Here is a 14,360-nt window from a genome sequence, read left to right on the forward strand (position 1 = left end):
AAGCTGAGTAGTTGTCCTCTGATTTTAATTACGGAGCACTGTGAGTACACTGTTCCCTCAGTCATCTGTTTGCATCATTTTATTAAGGGATCTTTTAATGGGGATTCTTGATATCTGTTTGCCATCTCAAGCAGAGAGGTAGCTAGCTTTATTTATTTTATTATTTTTTTTTGGCATGTCCTATTTAGCTATAAAATTCTTGCCCACGTCTTATCTCAAAGCAGAGGCATTTTAATACTTACTTTTTTGAAATCTCTTCAAATATACTGGATCTTAATAACCTTTGCTGCTTAAATTCTTCCAGGTAATTAAAGTCTCCTTTAAGAATCACTTGTTGGTAGAGGATTTCTGCCCAATCAGGAACAAAGTCATAGGCTTCGGCCACAATAGAAGCCTTAAAAGGATAGAGAAGAAGATACCATTAGGCCCTATTGGATGTAAAACTGAAGGCATGCTGTTCTAGAAAGTAACTTAATACTGCACATTCACAGTGAATGTGAGAATCACCAAGTATGTTGAAAGGCTTTATGTATTAGGGTTGGGGAAAAGTTTGATGTTTGGCATTTCTCTGCCCTTAAATCACAAACATCTTGAGTGTTTTCAGTCTTCACAATGCATCAACGCATTAATAAAAACTGCTGAGAAACAATATTTTCCCCCACTAACTCAACTGTAAGGAACAGGGAAGGGCTGATTCCCTGGTAACTATTTCTCATTCAAGGCCAGAAGCCCTGACTCCGTCTGCTAAGCTAGATGTACCATCCTAGAAACACTGGGGCTAAGCGATGCTTGGCTCACCAGCAGGTCTGCTCTTCCAGACCTCAGCTAAGGGGCAAGGTGGTCTCCCTTCCTGCTGGCCTGGCATCACGAGGAAGGGAGACCAGATCACCTCATCATTCTCCAACCTCTGTCCAAACAATATGCTAATAAATACTGCCATGGAAAGGCTGTTTGGTTTATCAGACAGCTAAAGTTAAAAGTTTAGAAATGTACTGGTTCTGTCACTAGCCTTGACACCTAGCAAGTCACTCAACCTATGGGTTCACTGAGAGGGACGGCAGGAGAGGATGCTGGCACCAGTGCTGGCTGGATTTTCCTTCCTTGCTTACCTGGTAGAACCGAGGTAGAGCGAGGATACAGTCCATCAGCCGGTGGCGGCCCAGGTTGATGAGCATTGTGTTCTGGCCAGTGTTCAGAAAATGAATCTGCAGTGTTATCAACTTGGTGAGCCGGTGACAGTGCTGGGCCTGTCGCACACAGGAGTCCTGAGGGATAGGGGGGTAGAGGGAGGCACAGATAAGACTGTCGTCATCCCCGCTATGAACCTGCCAGCAACTGAACTCACCCCTTCTGCCCTCAGTTGGCCCAAGGCTGTGTCTCCCTTCACTTGGAAGAGCCCAGGGACAAAATCAAATCATCCTGCAGACCCCAAGCCCTAAGGCCGGGCTGAAATGACTCTACGGTTACCTTGGCATAGCTCTCGGCTGCATCCAGCATCAGAGTCAGGGCTTTCAGCAGCAGCTGCTTCAGGTGGTGCCCGTCCTTGAGGCTGTCCTCTGTAGGAGAGAGAAGGAAACCTGGTGGATGTGTGACTCCCAAGGCTGGCTGCTCCCATCCTGCTCAGTGATGATGGGTTGGACTAAAACATTCCAGCTCATGCTCACAGGGAGGCAGGTATGTCACTTGGGTAAAAGCTACTGGGCCAGAAGTGCACATGCTCTGGAGGAGGCCTCTAGTTCTCAGACATCAAGGCAGGCTTGCAAGGCCTCAGCACACACACCACTTCCTGATGGATGACACCCTAGGTGCACACGGGACAAGCTGGGCAGGTGCCTTCCAAATCCCCTTCCATCTCGTCTGCTCAGATGGGGCCCCAACCGAGTGGGTGTTAGCAGCCAAAGTGGATATTAGTCAGTCTCAAGGGTTCTTGCCCTTCTGAGCCCTAAGGACCCTCGATGGCTGGCCGCACTGGCCTGGGGGTGCCGCCATGACTTCTGCTCACCCCAGGGCTGAGACTCGATCAGTTTCAGCTGGATGCGGGCAGCTGCCTCATGGTTCTCCCCAATCTCCCGACACATGCTGAAGCACAGAGCGATCATGTTGTGCTTCTCACTGTCCCCAGGGCGGCAGCGTTTGATGTAGTCCAGTAGGGCGGTCTTCAGGGAGCCACTCTGCCCAGGAAAAAAGGAGTACTGAGGTCAACCAGTGACTGCGAGGCAGGCGTGAATGCCTGAGTCCCTTGGTTCTGAGAGTTCCTTAAAAACTCTCAAGAAAACGGGAAAAGAACCAAAAATGAGTACGAAAGGTTATGCTACCCTGTAAGAAAACAGGCACATCCTCTGTGCTGGTGGGAATGTGTGTCATAACCGGTCAGAAGGGAGAACCCTAAAATATGTGCACATATGCATTACTCCAGCAATGTTATTTCTAGGAATTTGTCCCTTACAAAATAAGAGAGAAGTGCTTAGATGGATGTAACAAAGGTATTTAATAGCAAAAAATTAGAAATGCCCTTGTTTTAGACATCTGGACTAAGAGAATACCATGTAGCCATTAAAAGCAATGTTGGTTTGGAAGATATTTGTGACCTGCCTATTAAGTGAGAAAAGCAGGCTATTTCATATCTACACAGCATGTTAAAAGTTTCGCTAAAAATATGTATATATGTATGTATCTCTGTGGGTACATGTACAGAGAAAGGGCCTATACCAAATTGTTAGCAGTGGCGGTCTCTAGATGGTCGATAGACACACAGGGCTTTTTTCTTCGGTGGACTGTTTTCCAAGTGTCTTTACATTGAATATGCATTACTTTTGTAATCAGAAAAAAAGTTATTAAAAGAATGTTTACACGCAGAAACAAAAATGCCTCAAAAGCAATCTTAAAAACCCGCTAGGGTATCCTGAGGGTGTACCTAGGTCCAGGACTCTTCCTCCTGACTGTGGCACTGGGTTGTCCTGAAACTAGCCCAGCACTGGGCAGGGTTTTTGTGCTTTGACTCAGTCCTGCTGGGCCAAGCCCAAGTTCCCAGAAGACAAAAATGTGCCTTGGTTTTCAAATCTTCAGAGGAAACAAAGGCTGACGCAATGAATCCGCCAAATGAATGACTTGGAAGCAGAAGCTCTGTAAGTGACATACCTGCTATCACCACGCTGAAGACAGACAAGTGCCCAGAGCCTAAAGGCCTGCCAAGTCAGGCCTCTGCTTCCAAGCCTCCTTCCTGGTCGGCATCATAAATCGCCCTCCACAGCCTTCCAGGCCCAGGCTTCGGCATCCACTATCCTAACCCTTTCTCATGGTCCCCTGAAAACTCTTCACTTCTGACCTGGTTAATCCACTTCCACATAGTTCACAGGAAAGATTTTGCCCCTGCCAGAGCCAGCATTCACACATGGGACAGAGGCTTAGGTGCAAATGCACAAACTCGTTTTCTTCACTATTGAATGTGTCAGCATAACTGCTGCCTTGTCTGAAACTAATCTTAAGCTACTATGTCCAGGGGACTCCTTTAATTCCCTCCCTCCATATCCCAGGGGGTCCACCCTGATTAGGATTATTCCTACGAAGCCTAAGACTCCTGAATGTCAACCGTCTATGCCATCCTGGAGCTCAAAATACCGTACACCTACCGGATCCAACTTCTTCCTCATCAGCACTTCAAAATAGTGCTTTTTATGCAGCAAGTCAAATATGTACGTCATCTCGTTGTACCTTCCGATGCCGGTGAGGAGGCGTACCTGAAAAGGGCAAGGGCCACTTGCATCAGCATCAGCCGGAGTTCTCTGAGCCAGAACACCACTACCCTCACCAGTCTGGTTGCTTCCAGATGCCAAGCTCCAAGAGGCAGAAGGGCTAATGCCAGGCTCCCCCTCTCCCTTCCCGTGTACCTAGCAGGCATCACCCCTGGAAGGTTCAGAAAGGCTTGTCACACAGACACCACTGGCTGTTGCCTCCTGTGTTTGTAAACGTGACTCTTAAGTGCCAACGTGACATTGTGGGCAGGCACTCTTTCTCTCCCCACCATTCCTTTTACTGCCCAGTGGCTTGCTCAGTCACTTGGGTTTATTTCAAGCCTAGAGAATTTGGGGAGGCACCGGGGGCATGAGCTGTCCGCTCATTTCAATTCAGAGATAACACTGAGCCTTGTTTTGGGGGGAAACAGCTGCCTTAGCCCTCTAGAAAAACGATCTGCCCTGGCAAGGGAGTAGGCTGGCCCTGGAACATGGCAGGGATCCTCCTGACATCTGTTCCTTTAGAGCAATCTCTGATTTTGACAGCAATTCATAACCTGGAGCAGAGCATTGAGTGGCTCAGCCAGCTCCCAAGTAGGTAGTGGTATCCAGGTGGGCAAATTCCCTAAGACCTTGTCAGCTTTTTTTTTTTTTTTTTTTTTAATTTTTTATTTATTTATGATAGTCACACAGAGAGAGAGAGAGGCAGAGACACAGGCAGAGGGAGAAGCAGGCTCCATGCACTGGGAGCCCGACGTGGGATTCGATCCCGGGTCTCCAGGATCGCGCCCTGGGCCAAAGGCAGGCGCCAAACCGCTGCGCCACCCAGGGATCCCGACCTTGTCAGCTTTGAACTGGTTGCCAGCCTATCTGTTCAAAACTTTCCTCAGAAAGGATGGTAGGGGATCAGGGGGTTACATACCATCAGCCCGTACTCTTCATTGGGGGCCAAGTGTTTGTCCGTGAGCAGCCGGGCAGCTTGCAGGACTCGGATGATGCCCTCCATGTGGCATGTCAGTGTGAAGCAGTGATGGGCCAGGATCAGCAGCTCTGTGGCTGGGGAGGTGAGGCAGTGGTAAGACAGGATTGTGAATCCTGGCAGGAAGGTGAAGGGGCCAATACAGACAGCCTGTCTGGGAGGGCTCCCCATTAGTCATCTGAGATCCTTGACCTTACCAGCTTTGGAGTAAAATGTGGCAATATATATAAAGCTTTAAAAATGGGTATACTCTTGAATCAGTTATTTATCTTAGGGAAATAATCACACATAGGCATATAAACTTGCCTATAAGGATGTCTGTCACAGTGTTTGCAACTGCAGAAAACTGGAAGCCATGTAAAGGTCCCAAATTAGGGTATAAAATTTTTCATTCTATGAGAAATACTGTTGTAACCTGTAAAAATTATATAGAATATTGTCATGGAATGATGTTCACAAATTATAAACCATATATACAGGATAATGCCATTTTTGAAAAATAAAAGCCTGTAGACTTCTATAGAAGGTCAGAGGGACACATACGACTACTGAATGCCTGCACATTGTGGAAAGCGAGATTTTGGAGTTATATCATCTGAGTTCCAGTGACACCTCTGCCACTTAACAGCTACAAATTATTTTTTTTAAGATTTTATTTTATTTTTTATTTATTCATGAGAGACACAGAGCGAGAGAGAGGCAGAGACACAGGCAGAGGGAGAAGCAGGCTCCATGCAGGGAGCCCGATGTGGGACCCGGGTCTCCAGGATCACGCCCTGAGCTGAAGGCGGCGCTAAACCGCTGAGCCACCCAGGCTGCCCAACAGCTACAAATTAATTCAACTTCTCTGAGCTTCAGTTTCCTTCCTCTGCTTCTAAAATGGGGACTGAAGTAGCCACTTTGCAGTGTAATGTAAAAGGAAGAGTAAGTTAACTGCCAAATGTTAGAAGGTCACCTGCTTGTGTGATTTTATATTTTGGGATGCTTTTCCATCTATATTTTCTAAATTTTCTTCAACGAACGGATGGCTTTCTACCAAGAACTTATAAACCATGCTGGAGGGGTAGGGATACAGAGCAGGAACAAGGATCCAAACTGAGTTTTGGAAAGACTAACCCCGAGAGACTTCTTGGAGACTTCCTTGGGCCCCAAACATGTAAGAAAATGGCCAATGAACTTACTGCAAGATAATTCTCCATGGGGAACGGACGAAATCTTGTCCAACAACTTCATGCCTACCAGTGTGCGGTCTTGACACAGAGTGGTCAGCTGAAGAAATGTCCGGCTTTCCTCTGCTGGGGCAAACATCTGCTGATGTCCTATAGAGAAAGATGGGGAGGAAGGTGCTGCTTTAACCTTGGGAGCTGGGTGCGAGGCCAGAGTCCCTGGCTAGGAGGCCCACTCTGCCCGGGCTCGGGCACCTGGAGCGGGTGCTGAAGGGGCTCCCTGTGCTGCTCTCTACTCTGCTGAGCTCACGTTCCTTGGCTTAGTGGTCATCTTCTAGGTCAGCAGGAGTTCATCAGCTCAGAGAAAGGCACAGCTACTCTAAGTGTAATCATAAAACAATAAACAAAAAGCAACCACAACATAGATGCCACATGTTCTCCCCTGATAGGTGCAAGCTGGTGAGGGCAGAGGGCAGTGTGCAGGAGCACAGGCGCATAACATCCAAGTCCTTACTGCTGGGAACTTGAGAATGGGGTATGAGAGGCCTGCAGGGTGGGGCACCTGTTCCCTCCGGTGGGGTCAGCAGCTCCCGGGTCACCTCTTCAGCCACAAGTTCAGCCACCGTGTCTGCCTCGAGGCCCTGGGTGCTAATGAAAGCCTGGGCTCGCTTGCATCGGTCGGGCTGCTGGGAAGCCAAGATTGCCCGGAGCATGGCCTCCCCGTCCTGAGAGGCCACGTCTGTGTAGGAACAGCCCAACTCCTGAGAGGAAGGCAAAGACAGTCAAAGTTCCCATTAGGAGCCAGGAAAAAGCTCGCAAAATGTAGCCTTTCTGAAATCCCATGTGGACAGACTCCACTATTGGCTAAGCTTAAAGATCCCTCACCCTGAGCAGGAACCTTAGAAACAGCAAGCACTGTCTTCTAGTCCTTTCTTTCACTTCAATGAGCTGAATCCAAGCAAGAAAAAGGCTTGTCTTCAGAAGCCATCAGGTGACATCTCTGGTTGAACACTGAGCTTTTTAAATGTTACGAAATGGAAGAAAGTTGAATAAAAGCAAGAGCCCTTCCTCTACTGTTCCCACAACAGCAGTAAAGCCCTCAATCTCCAGAGGGCTTTAGTGCTTGGCATTATTTCTCTTGTGCTCCTCTGCTTCTTAGAGTCTATTATTTTTGCCCTCAATCAGCACAAAGTCACAAATGATTCTTGGCTGCCCTGGTTCCTGTCTTTATAGTCATCACATTCCATTTTATTTTATTTTACAACTTATTTTGGGCTTTTCTCCTATGGAAATCCCCCAGCAATCCTGAAGCTGACAAAAACAGAGGGCTAGAAGGAACCTTCATGGTTAAGTCATTTATAGATGGAGAACCAGGAGCCTAGAGGTGTGAAATGTCATGCCCTCACTTCTGGTTGGCTGGGCCAAAGCCAGGACTCAAAAGGCCCGACACTTGGCCTGGCATCCTCCCCAATATTCCCAGGGGTGGATTTACAGGGGCCAACATCCTGTTGAGTGATCTGCTCCCTCATCATGATTATCACATGAACGGCTGACTTGGCAGTATCCAAAATCTACCTCCAACTTCCTGCTTCCCCCACTTCAGCTTCCCCTGGAGGCCCTACCCTTGGGCACATACCTTGGCAAGTTCATACAGACACAGGACCTGCCGACAGTAGTTCTTCCCATGGAGGCATTTACTTGTCAGAGTTTCCAGATTAGTCACCACTTCATCACTGGGGGGCAGCATCACAAATGACTGACTATCCAAACTTGAACCTGGAAGCAGACACAGGTCTGAGGAAGAGGGGAGCTTTAAGCTGTCAAGTGAAGGCCTCTTCCCAGTCCCTTATGATACTACCCCTCTTCCCACAGCTTCCTCCATTGCACCCCCATGACTCCCTCTGGGTCTGGGACCACTTTTGACTGGACCCACATCCCACTCAAACTTATTTCATTGCCCTCTTCCAGGAAATCTCAGCCCAGGATGCCTCAAAGGCTTCATAGGCTACAGAAGACTTCAAGCCACCTAATGAACACTCTAGATCATCACCAAAAATGTCTGCTAAACTCTCTTCCATGCACCCTCCCCCTTTTCCTTTCATATTACATAAGTCACCAGGTCTAGCGGACTGTGTCTCCAAAACATCTCCCTGGTCATTGCCTTCATTACAGTGTTCATAACTTTGCATCTTAAGAGGCTGCCACTGGCTCCTGCTGCCAGCCCCCGCCCCCCCCACCAGTCAATCCTCCACAGACTCAGGAGAATCTGTCCAAAACGCCAATCACAAGAACCAAGGCCTGAAAGGCATGATAAAAATTAGAATCCATTCCTGAATAAAGAAAAAAACAAAAAAAAGCTCTTAGCCAGAAACAGAAGAAAATGGTCTTAATTTGAGAAAGGGTTTCTATTGGGGAAAAAAAACTATTCAGATCACACTGTTCCTAATAACAAAAACAAAGCTGAAGAATTTACATATTAATAAAGTACTGTTAAAAAATTTTAAGTAAAATTATACTTTAAGAGTTTATTAATACAGCATTGTTAAATAGTACATCCATACAGAATACTCTGCAGCCCTTAAAAAGAAGGAATTCAATATACATGTACTGACAGGAAAAAACGTACAATGATATAACTTTACCTTTGTAAAAAAAATAAATGGTGTGTATGTGCGCATGTACATATGTAAGGCCACAGAGAGAAAATAATGCATACCAAGCAAGCAGAAGATGTTACTCCAGGGAACGTGGTAGGGGTGGTGCTGACTGGGCAACGGACTTTCACTTTGTACTTGATGCACTTCCGTGCTGTGATTTTACACTAAGCATGTAATACTTTTGCATTTAAGTTATTATACATGAAAAAATATGCTTTAAGGACAAAAAAGTAAATAGCAACTTAGACTGTGTTATTCCCTGCCTAAAATCCCTTGTTGGGATGCCGGTTCTAGGGAAGCAGCTCATCCTACCGTCTCCCCCACTGAACTCAATATAAAAGCTGGCACACAGCACACAGCACTAAATGACACCGCCTCTTCCCCTCTAGTAACCTCTAGCCTGAATGTAATGCTGCCTGAAACCCGTAACTCAGCACAAAGACAGAGAGTGAGCACGCACTCCAGGAGAAGCCCTTTTGTACGGGCTCAAGGAGCAGGAAGGGGGACTCCTGATGCCCCTTCTCTCTCCTCTCAGCTCCCAGCAGCCCTGAGGCTGTGGTAGCAGGGGCCATGGCAGCAGCTGGTAAGAGCCCCCATCTCAAGAACTTTATTTTTAGACTCGAGGTGTTCTGGTCTCAAGACAATGCAGTGAACCTTTGTTTCCTTTTGCATTACCCTCCTGTCTGCTGGCCCAGGATGCAGGCATGGTCAGGGAAGTGCATGCCAGAGTGGGGTAACTAACTACAAGTTCATCTTTTAGCCAGGAGATCAAAAAAGGGAAGCCTCAGGGAACCAGAAAATCCTTGGGAGAGAGATTCAGAAAGCCACACAATAAAGTTGTTTATAAACTCTAGGGCTCACTCCCAGGCTTCGCATATATAGATCTGCTTCTAGTCGGCATATCAAGACCCTGAGCAATGAATTAACAGAGGACTATCTAGGCTGCAGACTGACCACAGGATGTTGCATATACACAGGACGGATCTGAACAGCATCACAAAGGATTTGAAAAACGAACTGATATTAGAACCACAGCCTATAGAAAGTGGGTTAGAACTTGTAGCCCCTCCCCCCCCAAAAAAAAACCAAAAAAACAAACAAGAACTTGTAGCCCAAACCTAACCAGGTCAACTGCCTGCTATCCAAAAAAAAAACACAAAAAAAACAAAAAACAAAAAAAAAAAACACAACATTTTCCTTAAGAGATTTAAACATGACCCAGAGTCTCATAATATATGATTCAAAATGTCCAGGATCCAACCCAAAATTACTCAGCATACAAAAATGCAAGAAAATCTCAATTCATAGGAGAAAATACAACAGATGACACCTAGTACTAAAATGACATGAAGGGGGACACCTGGGTGGCTCAGCGTGTGATCTTGGAGTCCCAGGATCGAGTCCCACATCGGGCTCCCTGCATGGAGCCTGTTTCTCTCTCTGCCCATGTCTCTGCCTCTCTTTCTCTGTGTCTCTCATGAATAAATAAAATCTTTAAAAAATAAAAAATAATTTAAAAATGACATAAAGGTTGAAATCACCTGATAAAGTAGCTATTATATACATTGTTCCGACAAGCAATTATAAATGTTCTTGAAGCAAACTGAAAAACAGCCTAAAAAAAAAAAACCGAGGGTATAAAGAAGAATAAAACGGAAATTTTGGGGGTGAAAAATGAAATTTTAAAATCATAGAAATAAACTCAATAGTGTGCAGATACCACAGGAAAGAGTCAGTGAAACTGAAGATAGATAAACAGAAATTATCCAATCTGAACAACAATGACAAAAAAAATAGAATAAAGTCTAAAGGACTTATGAAACAGTAACAAAAGTTCTATCATTTGTATCACTGGAGTCCCAGAAGGAGAAGACTATGGGTGTGGTGCTGAAAAAATATCTGAAAGCATAATGTCTGAAAAGTAATTAAATTTGGTGAAACACATAAACCTAAACATTCAACACTGTTCAGTGAACCCCAAACTTGATAAACCCAAAGAAATACAAGCCCAGTCATGTATAATCAAACTGCTGAAGACTAAAGATAGAAAAAAAAAAAAAATCTTGAAAGCAACTAGAGAAAAATGCATTATCAATAGGGTAATGATGATTCAAATGACTGCAGATTATTCACCAGATACCACAAAGATTAAAAGGAATGCTTTAAAAAATATTGTGCAACATTTTAAGCACTGAAAGAAAATAATGAATTTTCTCCTTCCAGTAAAAGTCATCCTTCAGGAATAAAGGTGAAATAGATATTCTCAGATGAATAAAAGTAATGAAGAAAAACTAAGAGAATGTGTTGCTAGTAGACAACTCTTAACAGAGTCACTAATGGAAGTTGTTCAGACCGGGATAGAAGGAAACTTGAAATATGAGGAATGAAAGGAGAGCAAAAAAACTGTAAATATACGAGTAAATAAAATTTCCTCCTCTTGAGTTTTTAAAAATATGATTTCTGGTTGAAAGTAAAAATTCTAGCATTGTTTGATAGGGATTTCAACATTATATAGATGTAAATATAATAAGACAAGTAAGGGCGCTTAGATATCTCAGTCGGCTCAGCATCTTACTCTTGGTTTCAGCTCAAGTCACCATCTCAGGGTTGTGAAATCAAGCTCCATGTTGGGCTCCACACTTGATTTGCAGTATCCTTGAAATTCTCTGCCTCTCTCTCTGCCCCCACTTCCCACAGCTTGTGCACATGCGAGCACTCTCTCTCTCTTAAAAAAGAAAAAAAAGTAGGTCATAACAGAAGAGAAGTGACCTATATGGTGGTAAGGTTTCTACACTCTAGCTGAAGTAGTAAAAAATTAATTTTTAAGTAGGCTATAAAAAGTTATGAATATATAATGTAATCCATAAAACAACCAATTTATTATTTATTTTTAAAGATTTTATTTATTTATTCATGAGAGACACAGAAAGAGAGGCAGAGACATGGGCAGAAGGAGAAGCAGGCTCCATGCAGGGAGCCCAATGTGGGACTCGGGGCTCCAGGATCATGCCCTGAGCCAAAGGCAAACACTTAACCACTGAGCCACCCAGGTGTCCCAAAACAACCAATTTAAAAAAATATGCAGAGATATATAGTCAAAATTAGGAAAATTAAAATGGAACACTAAAAAAATGTTCAAATAACTCAAAGCAGGAAAAATTGTTTCCTCAAAATCTAAAAACTACCAAAAACTCTTCAAAGATGAAAAAGATAACCTGATTAGTTGTATAACTAAGAAAGAAGTTTATATTTTAAAGTCTTCCAAAACATAAATCTCCAGGTGCATGGTTTTTACTTGTAGATTCTACTGAACATCTAAAGAGAAAATGACACCAATTCCATAACAATGTCTTAAAACACACACAAACACAAAAAAGAGGTAGGAGTGCTTTCCAATTCATGAAAATGACATTACCTGGATACATAAACTAGACAAAGTATTAAAAAAAAAAGTGAAATGTAAAAATTTTCAAAGTAGAAAACTGATTATAGTAATGTATCTAAAAGAATAATGCACTATGACCAAGTGGGATTAATCTTGGGAAGGCAAAGCTGGTTTAATATTTTAAAAACAATGTAATCTACCAAATATAATCAGTTAATAGTCTAAAGAAAAAAACCCCCACATGATCATATCATGGATGTAGGAAAAAAATGACAAAATTCAACACTGATTCATGATAAAAACTTGCAAACTAGGAATAGAAGGGAACTTTCTCAAACATGACAGAGCCTTTCTTCAAAAAAACCTACAGCTAGTATACTTAACTATGAAGACTGAATGATTTATAAGACAGGCTCTTCAACAAATGACGCTGGGAAAACTGGACAGCTACACGCATAAGAATGAAACTAGACCCTTTCTTACACACAAAAATAAATTCAAAATGGATTAAAGATCTAAATGTGAGACCTGAAACCATAAAAAGCCTAGAAGAAAACATAGGCAGTAATTTCCCTGACATCAGCCATAGAAACATTTTTCTACACATATCTCCTCCAGCAAGGGGAAAAAAACAAAATTTAACTATTCAGATTACACCAAAACAAAAAGCTTTTATGCAGCAAATGAAACTATCAACAAAAGACAGTCTACTAAATGGGAGAAGATATTTGCAAATGACATATCTGATAAGGGGTTAATCCAAAGTATATAAAGAAGTTCTATAACTCAGCACCAAAAAACCCCACAAATAATCCAACTAAAAAAAAAGTAAGACATGAATAAACATTTTTCCAAAGAAATAAAGATGGCCAACAGACACATGAAAAGATGCTCGGCATCATTCATCATCAGGGAAATGCAAGTCAAAACCACAATTGGTTATCACTTTACACCCGTCAGAATGGCTAAAATAAAAAAGCACAAGAAATTACAAGTATTGGTGAGGAAAAGGAACCCCTGTGCACTCCTTGTGGGAGTGCAAGCTGGTGCTGCCACTGTGGAAGGCAGTATGGAAGTTCCTCAAAAAATTAAAAATAGAAGTACCACTTGATCCAGTAATTCCACTACTACATACTTACCCAAAGAATACAAAAACATTAATTAGAAAAGATATATGCACCCTTATGTTTACTGCAGCATTATTTACAATAATCGGGATATGGAACCAACCCAAGTGTCCATTTGTAGATAAAGATGTGGTGTGTGTGTGTGTGTGTGTGTATATATATATATGTATATAAAATGGAATATTACTGAGCCAAAAAGTGATGAAATCTTGCCGTTTGCAAAAATGTGGATGGAGGGCAGCCCGGGTGGTTCAGTGGTTTAGCGCCGCCTTCAGCCCAGGGTGTGATCTGGAGACCCGGGATGGAGTCCAGCATGGGCTCCCTGCATGAAGCCAGCTTCTCCCCCTGCCTGTGTCTCGGCCTCTCTCCCTCTCTCTCATGAATAAATAAATAAAAACTAAAAAAAAAAAAAAAAAAAAAAAAGAAAGAAAAAAATGTGGATGGATTTAGAGGGTATAATGCTAAGAAGAGAAAGAAATACTATATAATTTCACTCATATATGGAATTTAAGAAACAAATGAACAAAGAAAAAAAAAGAAAAAAATAAAGTATCCTAACTACAGAGAACAAACTGGTGGTTATCAGAGGGGAGGTTGGTGGGGGGATGGGTGAAATTGGTGAAGGGAAGTAAGAGTACACTTATCCTGATGAGCACTGAGTAATGTATAGTATTTGTTTTTAAATTTATTTAAGAGAGAGAGAGTGCATGAGCAGAGGAGAGAAGGGGAAAGGCAAAGAGAGAGAGAGAGAGAGAGAGAGAAGCAGGCTCCCCTGCTGAACAGGGAGCCTGATGCGGGGCTCAATTCCAGGACCCTGAGATCATGACCTGAGCCAAAGGCAGGTGCTTAACTGACTGAACCACTCAGGGGCCCCTATGTATAGAATTGTTGAATCACACTGTACACCTGAAACTAATCTAACATTGTATATTAATTATACTTGAATTTAAAAAAAAAAAAAAAAGGTTAATGCTTTCTCTCTAAAATCAGCAACAAGGCAAGTATTTCCACTTTTACTACTCCTATCCAATGTCATACTGAAAGTCCCAGCCAGTAAATAAAGCAAGACAAAGAAATCATTGGCAATTCAGATTGCAAAGGAAGATATAAAACCATCTCCATTCACAGATAGTATCATCTGTAGAAAATCCCAAGGAATCTATAAGAAAACCCTTAGGATAAGCAAATTTAGCAAGGTCACAGGATATAAGATTAACACAAAAATCAGCATATTTCTATATACCATCAATATACAATTGGAAACATGATAACCAGTTATAGAATCAATTTCAGTGAACTACCTACAAGTCAAATA

The 14,360-nt window shown here is 43.1% G+C and overlaps 1 protein-coding gene across 5 annotated transcripts in view; it reads right to left on the reverse strand.

Annotated features, from left to right (window-relative positions):
• The window catches only part of SPG11 (SPG11 vesicle trafficking associated, spatacsin), a 71,940-nt gene that overhangs the window by 821 nt on the left and 56,759 nt on the right, over positions 1 to 14,360 (reverse strand). For 3 of the 5 annotated variants that reach the window (XM_072808182.1, XM_072808180.1, XM_072808183.1), the window contains 9 exons: positions 7,513 to 7,652; positions 6,439 to 6,637; positions 5,892 to 6,029; positions 4,654 to 4,787; positions 3,630 to 3,737; positions 2,003 to 2,171; positions 1,468 to 1,556; positions 1,110 to 1,265; positions 243 to 394 (listed from right to left, as the gene is read on the reverse strand). In XM_072808182.1, coding sequence (XP_072664283.1) covers positions 243 to 394; positions 1,110 to 1,265; positions 1,468 to 1,556; positions 2,003 to 2,171; positions 3,630 to 3,737; positions 4,654 to 4,787; positions 5,892 to 6,029; positions 6,439 to 6,637; positions 7,513 to 7,652 — 1,285 coding nt within the window. Of the gene's footprint in view, positions 1 to 242; positions 395 to 1,109; positions 1,266 to 1,467; positions 1,557 to 2,002; positions 2,172 to 3,629; positions 3,738 to 4,653; positions 4,788 to 5,016; positions 5,126 to 5,891; positions 6,030 to 6,438; positions 6,638 to 7,512; positions 7,653 to 11,110; positions 11,259 to 14,360 lie in introns of those variants that run through there. The other 2 variants (XR_012022281.1, XM_072808184.1) reach the window with 2 other exon arrangements.

The sequence above is a fragment of the Canis lupus genome, chromosome 32 (assembly GCF_048164855.1).
Source record: "Canis lupus baileyi chromosome 32, mCanLup2.hap1, whole genome shotgun sequence".
Lineage (NCBI taxonomy): Eukaryota > Metazoa > Chordata > Mammalia > Carnivora > Canidae > Canis > Canis lupus.